Source organism: Pygocentrus nattereri, chromosome 1 (assembly GCF_015220715.1).
Source record: "Pygocentrus nattereri isolate fPygNat1 chromosome 1, fPygNat1.pri, whole genome shotgun sequence".
Taxonomy (NCBI): domain Eukaryota; kingdom Metazoa; phylum Chordata; class Actinopteri; order Characiformes; family Serrasalmidae; genus Pygocentrus; species Pygocentrus nattereri.
The window spans coordinates 40162518-40182558 of record NC_051211.1 but is presented as its reverse complement, the minus strand read 5'-3'; the positions used below and the strand labels follow the sequence as shown (position 1 = coordinate 40182558).

Sequence of the window (20041 nt, the reverse complement as noted above, 5' to 3'; positions counted from 1 at the left end):
GGGGCTCATACCAGCTTATCCCTTGTCGTACCCAACGCCCAAAAGGCGGCGGTCCTTACTCAGCCCCCTCTTAAAAGTCATCCTTCTCTTTTCATCCTTTGCTATGGCAGGCAAAGAGCCTATTGACCCTAGCTAATACTGTCATTAATAACCTAATCTGTTAATTTTTAGTAGTGGTCTGCCACATATATTTACAACCCCATTTCCAAAATAAGTTGGGACGCTGTGCAGAATGTAAAAAAAAAAAATAGAATGCAATGATATGCAAACTAAATATTTAAAGGAAAATACTACAAAGACAACATATCATATGTTGAAACTGAGAAATTTTTATTGTTTTTTGAAAAATATATGCACATTTTGAATTTGATGCCGACAACACGTTACAAAAAAGTATATATATATATATATATATATATATATATATATATATATATATATATATATATATATAGAGAGAGAGAGAGAGAGAGAGAGAGAACATCCAGAATGTGATTTGGGATTGTCTTGCTGAAATAAGCAAGGCTTTCCCTGAAAAAAGACGTAGTCTGGATGGCAGCATATGTTGCCAAAACATATATATCATTCAGTATTAATGGCACCTTCACAGATGTGCACGTCACTCATGACATGTACACTAAGGCACCCCCAGAACATCATGAATACTGGCTTTTGAACTGTGTGCCAGTAACAAGCTGGGTGGGCTTTAGCTTAGAGGACAAAGTGTCCATGATTTCTGAAAAGAATTTTTAAAATTTTGATTTGTCAAACCACAGGACAATTTTCCACTTCCCCTCAGTCTATTTTAAATGAGCTTGGGCCCAGAGAAGGTCGCAGAATTTCTGTATACTGTTTATGTGGTTTCTTTGTTGCGTTTTAGTTTTAATTAGCATTTGTGAATGTAGTGAAGAACTGTATTCACAGACAGTAGTTTTCAGAAGTGTTTCTGAGCCCATGCAGTGATTTCCACTACAGAATCATATCTGTTTTTTAATGCAGTGCCCAGAGATCATGGCCAGCGAATACTGTTTTTGGCCATGTCCCTTGCATACAGAGATTTCTCCAGTTTTTCTAAATCCATTAATGTTATTATGTACTGTAGATGATGAAAAGCAAAAGTTATTTGATATTTTTTACATTGAGAAATGTTATTCTTGAATTGATGTGGTGAACCCATCTTTACTTCTGAAAGTCTCAGCCTCTCTGGTATGCTCTTTTTCAACCTAGTGATGTTATTGATCTGTTGCCAATTAACCACCAGGTGTTTTTTTTTTTAACATGACACAACTTTACCAGCCTTTTCTTGCCCCCATCACAACTATTTTGGAATGTGTTGTTAGCATCAAATTCAAAATGATCATATATTTTTTCAAAAAACAAGAAACTTTTCAGTGTCAACATTTGATATGTTGTCTTTGTACTATTTTTGATTAAATATAGGATTTAAATGATTTGCACATCGCATTTTGTTTTTATTTACATTTTGCACAGCATCATAGCTTTTTTGGAAATACGGTTATACTTATTATCTTCAGACATATGGTAGTCTTTGAACATAGCATTTTATAAGCCTGCACTGCAATGTTTACAAGGCAGGATATTAATAAAACAACTGAAGAAAAAATTACAGTGCAAAATAAAACTTTTAAATTGCACTTGCCTTAATGAAATGTTTATATTTACTATTGTTAATAACTGTTGTTGCTATTACAACTGGCTGTCATGATAGGGCTAGACATCAAACATTATGGTGTCTGTCATGACAGTTACCAGTAAAGGTAATTTGATGCTATTATATAAATGAAAAAATTGTATTAGGCAGCTTATGACATGGTCATGTCAACAGGGGTCAAGTAAAGTGTTATAATTTTCTTTAGCTATGCTAAAGCTTGGGTACCATTATTTGTTGGTGACTTATGTTGGTTATCTTATTTGTAATATTTAAAAATATTTTAAAAGTTTGTTTTTAATATTATAAAATATATGTTTATTATCATTTTCTTTTTAAAAATGTTATTGTTATTGGACAGGCATGACCAAAATGGCCATGAGTGTGTACCTGTGGACCACTGGTCTAAGATATGTTCAGCTCACCTCTTGTTTATGGCAACATGTGCGTAGCTAATACAGCTGTAATCTCTGCTTCAATGTTCTTGCTCTCTGCTAAACCCCCCTGTACAACAGGGGCCACAGTTATGTGTGCTGCACTGCCTATGTGGGTGGAGGCCAGTTTCCGGCTCCTCTCTCTCTATCTCGTCTGTCCGAGAGTGCCTGGCATTGGGAGAGAGAGAGAGGGGATAGTGTGAGTGACGTCAATGAGTCCACCGCATCTCTGTAAAATGGCATATGGCCTCGGAGGAAATCCCCACACTGGTGAGCTTGTCACTAATTTCCCAAAGGGATTAGAGTGTGTGTGTGTGTGTGTGTGTGAGGTAGGCAGTATTAGTGCTGCCCCAAGCTACCATATCGCTACTGGACATATATCCACATTGAAGCTGCAGGGTTGATCTGAGGACAAAGCCCTGCTGAGGAGGGCAGAAGGCCTTGTCTGAACTTGGCCTAAAGGCAAAACCTTACGCACGTCTGTTGCGTGCCATCATGCATTGTTGGCTGGGATTTACTTTGATTGAGAGGAAAGAGTACGGCAGAAGATGAAGCCAGCAATCCTGCTCCTTCTCTGATAAAACACAGCAACAGATGTCGTGGCGAAGCTTTGCCAGCAGCTGGCTGCTAAAAAGACACCCCAGCTTTATTAGTACTGACACAGAGATTCCTCTTCACACACAAAGCTGGGGGAGCAGATTGACACACTTTTTAGCATCTCTTTCTTTCCCCCATCTCTCTCTGTCTTTCTCTACCTCACATCAGTCCCTTAAACTCAAATAATTTTTCAGCGGATCTAGAGTTCAATTCCTCACTCTCATAACTATATAGATGACATGTTTACTGCATAGTAATTCCATTATTATGACTTAAAATTAAAAACTGGATGATATGAAGCACTTAGTAAAAGATGAGCAAATACACTCTCTCATTAGCCATAAAGAGCTATTAAGATGGCCACAAGAGGATGTGATTGTTCTTGGCTTATTCTTCCTCACACGTTTCACCAGAGTGCTATCACTTCTGCCCACGTCTGGGCACCGTCCAGCCCTGCTTTGACCCCTCCCGCTGAGCTGTGGGCTTAATCCTGTGAGCTCCAGTTATGGTATCCCTGCCAGATATGTCCCATTGGCCTCTGGCCCCACTAGCATTAAAACCCATGCTCACCAAGATACCCCAGGCCAGCCGTGTAGCTCCAGCCATCTGAGCAACATGGCTTTGCTAGCCAGTGAGTTGGTACCATGAAGTACTACTATAGTATTTGTGAGTGTTACTTTTTCTGTATTATTTTATGCCTTTTCCATTTTCTATGAGCAGTGATGGTACATGGATCTGATTCAGTGAGGGTTAGTCTCGGTCTCAATTTGGGTTGTTTCTCTTTTCACCATGAGATGGAGAAACAGATTAGAGCTGTGGATGCCTGAAGACAGACAAAAGGCATAAACCATTTAGGGTTGAGTGTGTTCTCTTTTAAATCATTGTAGATTCCCACTGTTTTGGGAGATGGGTGGAATTTATTTTATGGCCTTAATCAGCAAAAGAGATGTGTACTTGCAAAAAAAAAGTGTTTTTCTATCTGTTAGCTTTTTTTCTACATTACATGGATGAGGTGTTGCTTGTGAGAGAAGTTTATACTGGTCATTCATACTTTTGGTACATTTTTTATGGACAATAAGCACAATATTGCCAAAACACCACAATTCAACTGGTTTACAGCAGCCACGTGTCTGATATTCAATGTATACAGTTAAACCTCACTGGTGTTACTTGATTAAAACTTGTGCAATATTTTGACCAACAAATTTGTTGAGTCATATGAATGCGATGTAATTCATCAAAATCTTTGTGGAAGTGTCTTGGAAATCTAAGATCAGATCAAGGTGAGGAAGCTGGCAGCACTCAGTAAAGAGTGCTAATTTCTGTATTGCAGCCATCTGCGTTATCATTATTGCAAAGTTCAATAGTGTCATGGATTTACAAAGGTTTTTTGATGAACCCTAACATAATAGTATAATTATGGTTTGAAAAAAGGCCTTCTGCTACGAGAATTTCAGGATCTGTTTCATGGTCCATGGTATCATTTAATGCATGCAGTGTAACTGGTATCACAGATTTTCCCTGATCTTGGAACAGTTCCTAACAGTTTATGCTCTGGAACCTTAAGGAGGAAGCCCAGCTCGTCTGCCTCACTGCCTTGTCTTCCTCACCGCAGCGCATATCCCGTGGCTGGCGGCTGAGAGCACGGGTCCACTGGGACCCATCATGTGGGTTGTGATTAATAGTCTTGCGTGACCTGCATTCATTATTTTACAATTTCTCAAAGCTGTGATATTGTGAGAGGTCTGTTCAAGTGTAGCCAACATTGTTAAGCTGCCTTGGCTCTCCTGGTTCCTGGGCTGTGGTTTAGTCATGGTGAGTACTTCTGCAGGCTAGGTGGTGCTGTTGCTCTCCTAATGAGCCCAATTAGAGCAGTGAGAGGCTGAGAAAGCGCTTGGATGTAGAAGTGAGATTTGAACTCCAACTTCCAGAAATCCTGTACCTGCTGTATTGGTTATGTGCTGTTAAATGTTAATGAAACTGTCTTGCTACTTTTTTTGTATTTGTTTTCTACAGACAGTTTTACTGTTTGTGTATCACCACGTGAGCTAATTATAGCATTATTCAGTTGTAAAAAAAGCAGCCTTTTCATAGATTCGACCACAATCTACTCTCACAAGAGCACATTCCTGTGGCCTGCTAATTGAACTTGAGTGACGGCAGCAGGCTGTAAACTTAAGGATGTGCGGTGAATGCCTGAGCCTCTCCCCATGCGCTCATTTTGCTTCTCTTGTGTTCTTGATTCTGTTGGCTTATTGTGGTGCATGACACCAACGCAGCAGGATCTGTTGTTGTTTGCTCATTTGCTTTAGTTTAGATCCAAAAGACAAGTTTAGAAAAAGGAAGCCAGTTAAAGGGTTTTTGTTAGTGATGACTGATAGTTTTGAAGTTTTTAGGATAGTACTGATCTAACATTGTAGTCCATTATTGGCACTCTGAGTTACTTCAATTTAGGTAATCCCTGAGGAGGAATGACAGAACTGTCTCAACAAAGATATACACGAAACATACACATACTCAGCCACAACGCACAGATCCACAGAAATGCTCTTGCTAAGCAGCAAACACAGTTTCATTAGTCACCATATACTATCATACGGTTTACATTCTTGTGTCAAAGTGTTACTCAACCCTTCTCGTTCTCTCTCTCCCTCTCTCTCTCTTCCTCTCTCCCCACAGCCTGGAGATGAGAAGCTTACGTGGAGGGACCGGTTGCCTGGATATTTCATCAATATCTCCTCTATTTTACTAATGGTGAGCTGTGCTGCTTGTATAAGTGATTATTGAATTTTAAAAATGTTAACAGTGCCATTGTTTTATAGGTTTACATCGCCTTCAAGCTCTCCTGTTCATTCTGTCTTCTTCTTTTTCACCATTTTGGTCTTTTTTTTTTGCCTTCTACCCCTCTAGTTTGGTGTGACCTTCGCTGCTGTGTTCGGGGTGATTATGTACCGCATCACTGTCTCCGCCCTGCTGGCTATGAGCCAAGACCCTCAAATCAAGTCCAACGCAAGGGTCACTGTCACAGCCACGGCCGTCATCATCAACCTAGTGGTCATTCTCATCCTGGACGAGATCTATGGCTCTGTGGCTGTCTGGCTCACCGAACTGGGTGAGGTTTACACTATACTCTCTGCTGTCATGTATATTTAGACTATGATGTACATCTGAATTTGAAACACAAACCTGCTTATGCTCCCTAACAGAGCTGGTTTGTGGTTTTACAGTGCTGTTACTTAGTGATTGTGTTGAACTGACAGAAATTATGCTGAGACAAACTGGCATTTTACAAATCTGTAATACTCTAGTAGTGTGTATTAGCAGTATATTTTTGGAATTGTAAATCGTACCTGGCAGAGAACACCATCCACCCTCCTAAACTGATCAACTGTTAATGGTAGCCCTGCTGCGCGTAAGTTCCTCTTCTTACTGCTGATACTGCAGAAATGCTGAACACACAAAAGGAAAGATCTGCTGTGACTGTTCTACCAGCCCAATATCATTCGTAGATTGGAGGTATTCCAAATGCAGCTAACCTTACTTGAGAGAGAGAAAAGAAAGCGGCCAAGTGCATGTATAGAGAGACTATCACACTAACTGGTGAAATTCAGTTGATTGTCAATAGGGTTAAGATTAGGATTAGGACTGGGGTTAAGTTTAAGTTTTGGTTTGAAGTTAAGGTTAGATTCAAACTTAGTATAAATTGACAAAGTTTTTTATAGTACAAAGTGTAACTGAATGTAACAGGTATTTAATTGAATGAAAGTTAAAGACAAAGCAAGTATTTTCAAAGCATCTACAGGGATCATTGAAACAAAGTGTTACTCCTTGTCTGTGCATGTGTTGTCAAGTCCTGGCGCTCTTCATTTTCTTGTCTTTCTGCTTCAGATATTTGCTGATGCCCCATAGCTCTGTATAACTGTGGTCATGAAAGTTTGATTGAAATCATCTCTGCCCATCCAGTAAAGCTTGGGATATGAGTGGCTCCTCAGCCAGAAGAAGGTGGAGGGAGAGAGGAAAGGGGGGAGACACTTTTAACTGCCTACTGAATAAGGCATAGGCCCTCCCCCACTCTGACCACATACAGTGAGAGTGTGGCATCACTCCACGTTTTAACCTACTTCCAAATGCACTTAGCTGGGACTGATTATGGTCCGTCAGCCCTCCAGACTGACAGATTGGTCCAGTTTACTACATAGTCTGTGTTTGTTTGATGTGCTTTAGATGTCTTCCTCTCACAAATCTTTTAATTACAGGCTCGGAGTACTTTCTCTTGTGTGCCTTCAGGGTGCTGGCATTATGGCTTTATTGTACCAACATCAATGGGGGACCAGGCATTACTCTGCATTGTAAAATGAAGATTTAGCAGGGAAAGCCTTAAAACATGTAATTGTAACACAACTTATACGATGTGCTTTGTTAAACCACCAGGTCTGCTCTAAATCTGAATTATACCCAAAGATTATATCAAACAGAGTGAGAGTTTGAAAAGAGACAGTTCCACAGAACATAGCACACTTTGGTTCATTTGATACATATATGCATCAATAAAGAGGGGTTGATGAACTTTGGAAGTATTGTTTAAGTAGTAGCATGGGAATTATTTTCCGTGGCTTCAACGCATCTGCTCTCATGTATCCACAGAGATCCCGAAGACAGAGACTAACTTTGAGGAGCGTCTGATTCTGAAAGCCTTCCTCTTGAAGTTCATGAATGCTTATGCTCCTATTTTTTATGTGGCCTTCTTCAAAGGGAGGTAGGTAATCAAGACAACGCTCAAAGCTAGAGCATTTTCTTTTACACCTAAGAATGGTAATAAGATGGTAATAAGAAAAAGGGTATCCTGGTGTGCTCAGAGGCAGGGTTTAAGGATGGAGAGATGGAGAGAAACAGGGATGCAGTCCACCAGCAATGGTTTAAAACAAATGGATTAACAAGACATTGTAGTCCAAAACATTGTCACAGAACTATCATAAAACAATACCCCAGCCATCCTGCAGCGTATTAAGAATAATTTTGCATAATAATTTTCTATGAGGGAGCTTTTAGAGGCATTTTACACTTAAGACATCGCCACCACTGATGAGAGGCAGAAACTGGATTGAGGTATACAAAGGATAGGCAAGAGAAAGCCTTTTAGCACAGCAAACCTCTAAAGGAGATACTGAATGCAAACTTAAATAAATCAAGTGTGGCTTGTTATATGCAGTTGCTGGTAGAGACAGAAAGTAGTTCTTAACCTGGCCAAGACCTTCAGCTTTATCTCTCTCCTGTCAACAGGTTTGCTGGCCGGCCTGGGGACTACGTTTATATTTTCAATGATTACCGTATGGAAGAGGTGAATTTGGATGTGCTTGTTGGGTGTGCTTGGAATTTGTGTGTTGTGTGGTTTTGTGTTGCCTGTCATTCTCTTTAATGCTTCTGTTAACAATGGTGTTTTACTAACAATGGTGTTTTTCCTAGAACACTTATCAAATTCTGCTCATTCGCCTCCCTCTCTCTCTCTCTCTCTCTCTCTCTCTCTCTCTCTCTCTCTCTGTCTCTCTCTCTCTCTCTCTCTATGTCACTCTCAGTGTGCTCCTGGAGGCTGTCTCATTGAGCTATGTATTCAGCTCAGCATCATCATGTTGGGGAAGCAGCTCATTCAGAACAATGTCTTTGAGATTGCCATCCCGTAAGTGCTCAGAGTAATCAACATCTCTGCACCTACACCTAGGTCTGCTCACTGTGGCTGGAGCTCTCTGTTAAAAATTCTCTTCTCTCTAGACTGGTAAAACTATCTGTTCTGCTCAGATAACGACTTTATCAGATAACATCTTGGACAGGTTCTGAGGTCTCCATGCTTTTTCCACTACAGGAAATCCCTAGATTATAGTTTGTAGTCTTTCCTGCCCCTCTCTGAATTTCATTTAGTCTTACACACACACACACACACACACATTCCACTGGGCCTGGACTGTGTTCACACATGCACAAATGCACTGACATGCTGTCATCATCAAACTAAAATGCAAATTACATGTATCATGTATAATCAGAGACAATAGTGCTTTACTCACTGATCCTCAGTTGGTACTCCTACACATGCACAGAGGAAGTGCGTTGGTCTTCAAGGCCTCAGGGGATTATATGTAAAAAGAGCTGCTGCTCTATGTGCACCCTGCATTAGGTGCTTATAAAGAAAATGTAGATGGACGATTCTGCTCTATTGACTTTTGGCACTTCTGGCTTTCAGAGATTTTGGAAAATTAACCTCAACAAAAATAATTTAGTATCAGAGTTAGGCATGCACCCATATGGTTGAGTTGTGGCCCAATATCTGTTATTTTTATGTGCATATCTGCTGTTGCAGTTTCGTAAACATTTATAAAATATTGAGATTAGATTAATCATTACACAGAACATTTTCTTGTATAGCGTTACAAATGTAATAACCCTGAAAAATGCAACTGTTTTAAAACAACAGCCCAGCATCACCTAAAAAAGAATGTCTAGGTGATGCTTGGCTGTTGTTTTAAAACAGTTGCATTTTATTTGCTTCACTGCATTTGTAACCAGAAACAATATGACAGTATACAATATGACATTGAATACTGGTTTGAAATATCAGTCAAATTGTTTTAAGCAAATATCTGCCAAAACTGCTGATTTTGAGATCAGTGTGCTTCACTAATCAGAGTCTGTAGTACAAATAATGAGCTGTACAAACTTGCATAAGATTTTGAAAATTGTATTTTGAATTGAGTTTGTCTTTTCATTTTCTCAGTATTCACTGTAACGCTAAGCTATTGTGCTAAGAATCATGCAGTCAAGACATTTTCACTCAAAAAGTATAAATGGCAAATATAGTGGCCTCTTCTATTAGCTTTGAATTTCACAGGAAGAGAAAAATGTTGTAAATTTAGAACTCAAAATGCGTTAGCTATACACCATACAGTAAGGACATGCAGAAGATGGTGAATATGAAAAGATGATATTTATTTTTTATCCTTCCTGTGAATTCATTTGTTTCCACACTTTCGTTCATGTGTTCTTTGGCTAATTTATGTTTTCATTAACAGTAGGTTTGTTTGGCTTTGAGTGAGACCGACATAAATAACTGATCATGTTTAGTCATTCAGTGCAGTAGCATCTTCTAATGCATTTGAATATTAAAATACTGATATTGTTATAAAATATGTTTCATATGCCTAAACGTCAGCAGCTTATTATATTGAGTGATCATTCTGCATGTAAAAATGTTTTATGACATTAATAAAATTTTCTATGCTTCACAATATACAGTGAACATATATTTAAAAAATCCACATAGACCTAAAATTGCCTACAGTTACAAAAGCACCCATATATATAGAAAGATATTCCACCACAATTTTACACTAATGAAAAACTCGACTGATGATGTCCACTCTGGAAAAAAACAACATGAAACCACTGAGTTTTGAATTTTTTACTTAATGGTGGTGTCATGCCATTCTTTATAGACATCTAACAAGAGTCAACATGTGTCTGACTAGCTTTTGCCACAAGGGCTTAAGAGTACTTGGACAGGACGGATGGAAAACTAGGACATGATTTCCCCAGGGCGACGGAATGGACCTGGAGTCACACATTCCCGTTTACTAAAAATCCCTTTTTAACCTATTTCTTTCTTTTCGTCCTTCAGAAGAGCACAGCCCTCCCCACGTCCTCCTCAGTCCTCCTCAGCGCACAGTTCAATGACTCACTCTCGTAACAGTATAACTTACATATTAGTTTTATTGTAGTTGCCAAAAAATGTGGAAAAGAATAAGTCCTAAGATGACTAATAGGGGTTAAAAGTTTTATCTCATTAGGAAGTTGGAGGCTCCTGTCTGAGTGTTTACTCCATTGTTGGGACATCCTATATCTGTATTTGGTTTCCTGTTCTGTGGTTAACTTGCTTCTAGATGTACTTAACCTGCTTCTAGACCAATCAGTCTGGTTCAAAATGCCGGCCCATTATCCAACCACACTGCCCACATTCACATCTGTGCCACATTTCCCACTCATTTTAATTAACGTAGCATGCTAGCTTTAAGCACAGTCATCTACCGTGCATGCCCTTCCTCTGTGCTGGGCTGTTGATAAACGTTGGTGGCGCATGGGTTTTTGTTTCTCGTGGCTTGGCTTACATCTGCTGTGGCGTGCAACTGCAAAATGTCTGTTTATGCTATCGGGCGCACTGCACGCTCCTACAAGAGCGGCAACATCAATCATTCATTGGCACCAGTGCTGCTTCACGTTTTTTGTTTGTGTGTCTATGTGGGCATGTGTGTATGTGTGGAGAAAGACATTGTATGATCATGTATCAGCACGCACAACCACAACAACTGTAAAGTGCAACATACCTGTGTATTGGCAGATTTGCAGCTTCTCATTTCTTTTCACATTCCTTCAATTTTAAGTGCTTGACACTATGACCTCATGTTTGTACAGCTATTGTTACACACTGAACTTACAGTGCTGTGAAAAATAATTAGATTTCTATTTTTGCTGATTTGTCACATCTGTTTCAGATCATCCAACTAATTTTAATATAAGATCAAGACAACATGAGTAAACACAAAATGCAGCTTTTAAATGATTATTCCATTTATTGAAGATAAAGACTTATTCAAAACCTGTATCCCTCATGTAAAAAGTAAATGTCCTTTAAATTTAATAACTGGTTGTGCCACCCTTGGCTACAATCATATGTTTGCAATAACTTATGAAGAGTCTTACATCTCTGTGGAGGAATTTTGGCCCACTTTTCTTTGCAGAATTGTTTTAATTTGTCTACATTTAAGGTCTTGCCACAGAATCTGAAAACTTTGACTCTGCCTCTCCAAAACCATAATTTTATTTCTTTTGAGCCATTTAGAGGTGGGCTTGCTTGTGTGCTTCGGGTCATTGTCCTGTTGCATAACCCAACTGCGCTTGAGCTGTAAGGGGCACAAACTACTGGGCTTACATTCTCCTTTAGGATTTTCAGAGAGAGCAAAATTCATGGTTCCATCAATTATGACAAATCGTCCAGGTCCTCCAGAAGCAAAGCAGCCCCAGGCCATCACAAAGCCATCAGCATGTTTGACTGTTGTTATGATGTTTCTATGATGGAATGTGGTGTTGTATGCCAGATGTAACAAGACTCATTTCTTCCAAAAAGTTCCGCCTTTGATGCATCAATCCACAGAACCTTATCGAAGAAGTCTTTTTTTTTTGCAATTTTTGTGTACTTTTTGGTCAGCAGTGGTTTGCACCTTGTAACTTTCCCATGGATGCCATTTTTGCCCAGTGTCTTTCTTATTGTGGAATTGTGTACTTTAACTGAGGCAAGTGAGGCCTGCAGTTCTTTAGATGTTCGTCTGGGTTCTTTTGAGACCTCCTGGATGAGTCGTTGATGCCGTCTTGGTGAAATTTTAGTAGGCTGGCCACTCCTGAGAATGTTCACCACCGTTGCAAGTTTTCTCCATGTGTGGATAATGACTCTCACTGTGGTTTGCTAGAGTCCCAATGTAATGGCTTTGTAACTTTCCAAACTGTATTGTAACTGTAACACATCTGTATTTGAATCTCTTTAGAATGTCACTCCATGTGTTGCTTTTTAAGACCATCTAGCCTGTTTCACATTGCCAGACAGGTTCTTCTGCCAGGCAGTAGTCATGTCTTGGTGTGCCTAGTGAAATTGAATGCAGTTATTGGTTGAAATTGGTTAACTGGTTGATTTAGTAGCTAAGGAGGTAATAACTTTTTCACATAGGGACAGGTAGGGCTGAACAGCATTTTTCCTTTATTTAAATATCACGTTTACTTGGGTCATCTTTGTCTAATATAAAAGTAACTTGATGGTCTGAAACATTAAATATGACAAATATGCATAAACAGGAAAAATTGAGGCAAATACTTTTTTTATAGTACTGTAAGTATGATCTAATGATAAACATGAAAGGATACCAAAAAAATGCATGGCAACCATTATGAAATGGTTGCTGTTGACAGTGCCACATTTTTCAAGCACTTGTGGCTATTTCAGTTTTTTCAGGAAAAAAACACATTAAAGTAGTTCACAAAAGAATGCAAATGACAAAAGTGGAGTCCTTGGAAAGACCCGAGAGAGGAGAACGAGGAGAGCGTGACTTTAAACCGATTCTCTTGTTCTGCTCTATAAATACTCGCTCGTTATTGAGGAAGGCACAGGGCTGGTGCAAAGCAGTGTGATGGAGGCCAGAGGGGACAGGAGGACTCAATATCCCACAATTCCCTCTACACATAGTCCTGACCTACATCATAGCTCTAATCTCCCCACAGACTCCACTGTATCACATCATATAGACATGTATGCCTGTGTGTATACATGAACATGATTTTACTATATAGAACCTGTGTCAGAACATGTTGTTATGCTCTGGAGCAAGGGGCAGGGGTTCCTAAGCTTTTTGACATGAAGACCCAAAAGAGAGAATTGGTACCAACCTGGGGTCATGTTTGTCTATGGTGAGAATGGCTCTCAGTAGTGCAGCTGTCCTTTACATTGTGTGGAAATATCTTTTATTTTTAATTTTGCTTGGAGCAAAATGTCTTTACATTCACCTACATTGAAAGTAAAGATCATTTTTGCCCTCTCCTGTTACTATTCTGGACGATTTTTGTCGGGACATTCTTTGAACTTTCACAATTAGTGGAGTGGACTCAGAATTGTTTTAATTTGTCTACATTTAAGGTCTTGCCACAGAATCTGAAAACTTTGACTCGGCCTCTCCAAAACCATAATTTTATTTCTTTTGAGCCATTTAGAGGTGGGCTTGCTTCTGTGCTTCGGGTCATTGTCCTGTTGCATAACCCAACTGCGCTTGAGATGTAAGGGGCACAAACTACTGGGCTTACATTCTCCTTTAGGATTTTCAGAGAGGGCAAAATTCATGGTTCCATCAATTATGACAAATCGTCCAGGTCCTGCAGAAGCAAAAGGTGCAGGCCAGTCAAGTTCTTCCACACCAAACTCGCTCTTCCATGTCTTTATGGACCTTGCTTTGTGCACTGGTGCACAGTCATATTATAACAGGAAGGGGCCATTCCCAAAACTGTTCCCACAAAGTTGAGAGCATGAAATTGTCTAAAATCTCTTGGTCTGCTGAAGCATTAAGAGTTCCATTCACTGGAACTAAGGGGCCGAGCCCAACTCCTGAAAAACAACCCACACCATAATTCCTCCCTCCACCAAACTTTACACATGGCACAATGCAGTCAGACAATTACCGTTCTCCTGGCAACTGCCAAACCCAAAGTCATCCATCGGCACTTTACACCACTGCATTTGCATTGCGCTTGGTGATGTTAGGCTTGGATGCAGCTGCTCAGCCTTGGAAACTCATTTCATGAAGCTCTCTACCTTGTTCTTGAGCTAATTTGTAAGCCACATGAAGTTTGGAGGTCTGTAGTGATTGACTCTGCAGAAAATTGGCGACCTCTGCGCACTATGCACCTCAGCATCCGCTGATTCCGCTGTGTCATTTTACATGCCCTACCACTTTGTGGCTGAGTTGCTGTCGTTCCCAATTGCTTCCAGTTTGTTATAATACCAATGACAGTTGTCTGTGGAATATTTAGTGGTGAGGAAATTTCACGACTGGACTTACTGCACAGGTGGCATTGAGCTCCTGAGAGCGACCCATTCTTTCACAAATGTTTGTAGAAGCAGTCTACATGCCTAGGTGCTTGGTTTTATACACATGTGGCCATGGAAATTATTGGAACACCTGAATTCAATGATTTGGATGGGAGAGTGAAAACTTTTGGAAATATAGTGTATATACACTCACCTTGCTTTCTAACACAAAAAGCTAATTAGCCAATCCCATGGCCACAACTCAATGCATTTAGGCATGTAGAGGTGGTCAAGACAACTTGCTGAAGTGTAAACCAAGCATCAGAATGGGGAAGAAAGGTGATTTAAGTGAGTTTGAATGTGGCATGGTTGTTGGTGCCAGACGGGCTGGTCGGGACTGGGCTGGAGTATTTCAGAAACTGCTGATCTACTGGCATTTTCACACACAACCATCTCTAGGGATTACAGAGAGTGGTCCGAAAAAGGGAAAATATCCAGTGAGCGGCAGTTGTGTGGACGAAAATGCCTTGTTGATGTGAGAGGTCAGAGGAGAATGGGCAGACTGATTCGAGATGATAGAAAGGCAACAGTAACTCAAATCTTCTTCTTTCGGCTGCTCCCTTTAGGGGTCGCCACAGCGGATCATCTGCCTCCATCTTGCCCTATCCATTGCCTCCTCTACTTTCACACCAAACAACAGTAACTCAAATAACCAACCAAAATCTCTGAGGAATATTTCCACCACCTTGTTGAAAGTATGCCACAAAGAATTAAAGCAGTTCTGAAGACAAAAGGGGGTCCAACCTTTTGCACTCATGCAGCCCCAGACCATTATGCTTGATACATACCCCAACCACTATCATGCTTGACTGTGTAGGCAAGAGACCGTTGTCTTGGTACTCCTCACTAGGGCACCTCCACACATGCTGGGTGCCATCTGAGCCAAACAAGTTTATCTTGGTCTTGTGAGACCACAGGACATAGTTCCAATAATCCATGTTCTTGGACTGTTTGTCTTGAGCAAACTGTTTCTTGTGTGTCAGCTTCAGAAGAGGCTTCCTTCTGGGACGATGGCCATACAGACCGAGTGTGGCATATGATCTAAGCACTGACAGGCTGACCTCCCACTTCTTCAACCTCTGCAGCAATGCTGGCAGCACTCATGAGTCTATTTTTTGAAGCCAACCTCTGGATATGACGCTGAACATGTGGACTCTTTGGTCGACCCTGGCGAGGTCTGTTCCAAGTGGAAGCTGTCCTGGAAAACCACTGTATGACCTTGGCCACCATGCTATAGCTCAGTTTCAGGGTGTAGGCAATCTTCTTATAGCCTAGATCATCTTTGTGGAGAGCAACAATTCTATTTCTCACATCCTCAGAGTTCTTTGCCATGAGGTGCCATGTTGAATATCCAGTGGCCAGTATGAGCGAATTGTACCCAGAACACCTAATTTAACAGCCCTGCTCCCCATTCACACCTGGAACCTTGTAACATGACAAAAGGGAGGGACAACGACACAATTGGGCACAATTTGCACATTGCTCACTGTGAGGTGTACTCACTTGTGTTGCCAACTATTTAGACATTAATGGCTGTATGTTGAGTTATTTTCAGACGACAGTAATCTATACTGCTATACAAGCTGTACACTGACTAAGTTATATCCAAGTTTCATTTCTATAATGTTGTCCCATGAAAAGATATAATAAAATGTTTGCAGAGATGTGAGGAGTATACTCACTTTTGTGCAATACTATGTGTGTGTGTGTGTGTTGTGGACGAAACCAGTCCTGCGTGTTCGTTGATGCAAAAAATGAGACGAGTAGATCAGACTGAAGTGAAACAAACAAAGTTTTATTACAGAATTCTGGAGAGGTTACAAACAGAGAACATGCATCATGTATCCTTCAAGTAAGCTCTGATCTCCCAATGTGTTCTGACTCCTTTTATACCCTGAAGCTGAATATGTGTGTGCGTATAAGCTAAACCTAAATGTGTACATGTTCCTGTTTAGTGGGTGCAATGGACATATGGTTTACCATATATGGATACGAAAACCTCATGTTCTAACGAAAACCTCATGTTCTGACGGTTAAGCGCAGACCTACTTCAGTTTTTGGCCTTGGCTGGTTTCCTGTTGTTGCGTACATCTCTGCATGTTTGTCACATACTGTCTGTTCTTCGCCTGCCCTCCCATGCGAATGTCATAACGCTTTAACATTAAGCGCGAGTTAATGCCTTCTGATATTAATGCTTAAAAGTATGCTACTACAAATGTAAAAATCCACTGTGTGTGTGTGTGTGTGTGTGTGTGTGTGTGTGTGTGTGTATGTATATATATATATATATATAATATAGTTGATGCCTGAACCTTGCCTTGTATCTTGCCTTGTTTTTCTCAGTTTTCAGTTTTTGACCCAATTTAAAAGTACATGTTATTCTTTACATTGTTTGTAAGTTTTATGATGAATGGGCCAAAAGAAGTCTGGTTCCATAGACTTACATTAAAAGTAAAATATCTTTTTTGTTTTTCCTGTAAAGTTACTATTATGTAGATACTATATATATATATATATATATATATATATATATATATATATATATATATATATATATATATGAGAGAGAGAGAGAGAGAGAGAGAGAGAACATTTATATAGCTCATAAAACTCACTACCACTGCTTCTTCCACTCTCCCTTTTTACTTTATATTTGTCCGTCATCTTGTGATGAAGGGGGTTTATAGACAGGCTGCATGTGTAGCTTTATTAGGAGCCATCCAAGGCTCGTAGTCATCACAGGCACACGGGTCAAAAGCAGTCAAGTAGTTACACAGTCAAACATAAGAACCTTGGCTTAGCATTCAGTTAAGGCAACAAAACGGTATATCTATGTAACTTAATTAGTGTTGTCCGTCAGCTTCAGACATGAAATGAAAGACAGTATTGAAATGGTTGTACATGTTTTCATAGCTATGATATTTCATCTGTAAAAATCGGACTTGGAAAGAAATTACACCAGCAACACGTCACACTTAGGCAAATGTATACATAAACATTCCCCATCATGTGGTAACCCAGCACATAGACACACACGATTTGGTGAAGCAATTTGGTGAAGCAATGTGGGTTAAATCATAGTTTAATAAACGTGCTTCCAGAGTTATGGCCAGCACCACTTGTTTATTTCTCTGTGCATGCGTATTCACCCAAATTCAAATGCACCTGAACAGCTGGTAGATGGGAGCTTTAACACGGTCGGAGGAAGACATTTCTGATACAAAGGCATGCATTAAAAAGTAATGCTTTGTAAAAGGCCCATGTTTGGGGGGTATAAATAATGCAACAGCTGCATTTAGTGGGTTTTATTGAAGGCATTAATAGGCAGAGATATGGACCATATGGTCCATTTCACTCTCTATATTTGGCCCTCAGAGGCAGCCAGTACCACGTGAACTCTTTCCTTGCTCTCCCTTTTTCTGTCCCTCATTCTCTCTTCATGATGACTTCCCAAGCATTGGGGAGGGGGGGTTTTCTGGCCACAGACAGAGCTAAGGTCCTCAAGGTTCTTGGAACATAGTTTGCAATTGGATCATCTTGATCTATTTTTGCTTTAAAAGTTACAGTGGAAGTTTTCTCATAAGAAGTAGAGAGCTGCAGATGTGTTGACAAAATGCACATTAAGTAATAATTTACTCTCAGCTAGCATGTGATGTTTCCGTGTGAATGCCAGTACTTTCTTTTATCACTGCTACACAAGTTCTGTGGTTGAGGTAATTACATATCTTGAAAGAAGACTTTCATTAATAGGTTGTCTGTTGGTGATTCTCTTCCACTGCTGGTCACATTGGTTTGTGGCATCTGGAAATGTTCATCACAAGAGAGTCATTTTTTAATCATAATAGTTATTTTCATTGTAAGTATAGGACTCTGCATTCTTGAAGGATATCTTTAAAAAGATGATTAAAATGTACATTTTTAAAAAATGCAATATTACCCATTCTGTGTTGAAGTCTGGTTGTCTGATTGAAGACAGTCTCAAGGAGAAAACTATATGTGAAAAATATTTACTGTTAAAATCTATGAGAAAATTTAAAGGCTTTTTTTTCTATTTAATAAACCAAACAGGGCAGAGATTGCTGAGATTAAAGACTTCATTTTGGAATGTTATTGGGCTGAATTGTTCCCGTTTTCTCAGGCTGTTTAACTTTACAGCAGTAACAGTTATTTATGAGTGAAAGTGGAGCTACAACCTTGTCTTTGAGCAGCTTGGCAAACATGCAGAAGCTTTCAGCCATTAGAACAAATGTTCATTTACTTTGGAGCTGCATGCACCAAAACGTATGTCTCTCTGTTAGCTGGAAGGTGGTATATTTCTCCATTTGGTTTAATGTACAGCAATACCTAATTGAAAGCTTGCCATGATCTTAAAGACATTTAGATTTAAAGTCTTTAAAAATAGTTTCTGAGACCATAACGTGGTTGCACTGAGGCATATGTATGAATTTATTTCCAAAAAAAAACAATTTTCAGCAGCCCACAGGCTTTCAGTGCTGCTGGAAAAGCAGGTGGCTTTTTTCCCCAGATGGCTCCTCATGAAGCTGCTGGAGAGAATGGTGAGATTGTATAAAGCTTCATCATGGGAAAAGAGGAATCTAAAGTACAATATACAGTACTGTGTATAGTCAGAGACCACCCTTCATTTATTTTAATTTCATGTCAAAACATCCATTAAATAGACATTATTTATTTTTGTGAGATATTAATGAGGAGTTTAAATATAATCCACACACAGAAGGGAATGTCAAAAGAATATAAATGAAAAAACAGGAGTTTCTGGAGTTAAAATTGCAGTTCAAAAAGATTCTCACAAAATACAGAGAAAATGTGAATCCGAACAACTGTGGTAAGACCTGGTAGAACACCAAAACTTTGACCATCAAATAAACAGTACTGAAATCTTTCATGTTTGAGATAGATGAGAAAATCAAGCTCCACTCTTGCTTTAGATCTTAAAAGATCCACAGGTATTTCTGTCCATCCTTCCATAGTGGGAAGAATTACTGAGCACTGTTAGCCCGAGAGGATGTGTAGCTGTCAGCAAACTGTTACTGAGAAAACGTAATAGACAAAAAAGAAGAAAACCTGCAAACAGCAAATCAAAGAGGCTACTGGTGTTCTAAGAACCCAATGTTCGAACCGCAGCATCATTGTTCAAAGCTGAACTTTGGAAGTGTGGAAAAATGTCCCTGCAGATTTCTTTGGAAGAATGACAGAAAGTCAGCTGTAAAGAATTGCAGCTGTAATTAAGGCAAAGTGTGGAAAAATACTGGAATAAAATGACATTGTATTAGTTGTTTGTGCATCTGTGTAACTTTCATTATAAATTATTTAATTTTAAATGTTTTTTTCTGCTTTTTTCCTGATGTTGAAAAATTTAATAATTTAAATGTTTAAAAAATTGAAGGATGGTCTCTGACTTTTGCATAGTGCTGTGCTTTTGATTTGTAACACTTTCGATATGCGCTGTTTCAAAATTTTGATGTCACAGTTATTCTTAAGATTTCAACAAAGGAAATGCCTCATGAGTAATTGTGTCCTCACTTATGACCAATACAGCGGGCAGAGTTCCTTCAGCAGACAGCTCTACTCTTTGACTCTCCGCTCGTTGTATGTTAGTGGTGTTTTAGTTGTTATTGACACCTGCTTTTCCTCCTGCTTGTTCTTTAATGA

General features: G+C 39.5%; 1 protein-coding gene across 3 annotated transcripts in view; it reads left to right on the top strand.

Moving 5' to 3' along the window:
• The window catches only part of ano2b (anoctamin 2b), a 69294-nt gene that overhangs the window by 33258 nt on the left and 15995 nt on the right, over positions 1–20041 (top strand). For all 3 annotated transcript variants that reach the window (XM_017693985.2, XM_017693984.2, XM_017693986.2), the window contains 5 exons: positions 5380–5454; positions 5611–5812; positions 7345–7456; positions 7981–8038; positions 8274–8374. In XM_017693985.2, coding sequence (XP_017549474.1) covers positions 5380–5454; positions 5611–5812; positions 7345–7456; positions 7981–8038; positions 8274–8374 — 548 coding nt within the window. The remainder of the gene's footprint in view (positions 1–5379; positions 5455–5610; positions 5813–7344; positions 7457–7980; positions 8039–8273; positions 8375–20041) is intronic.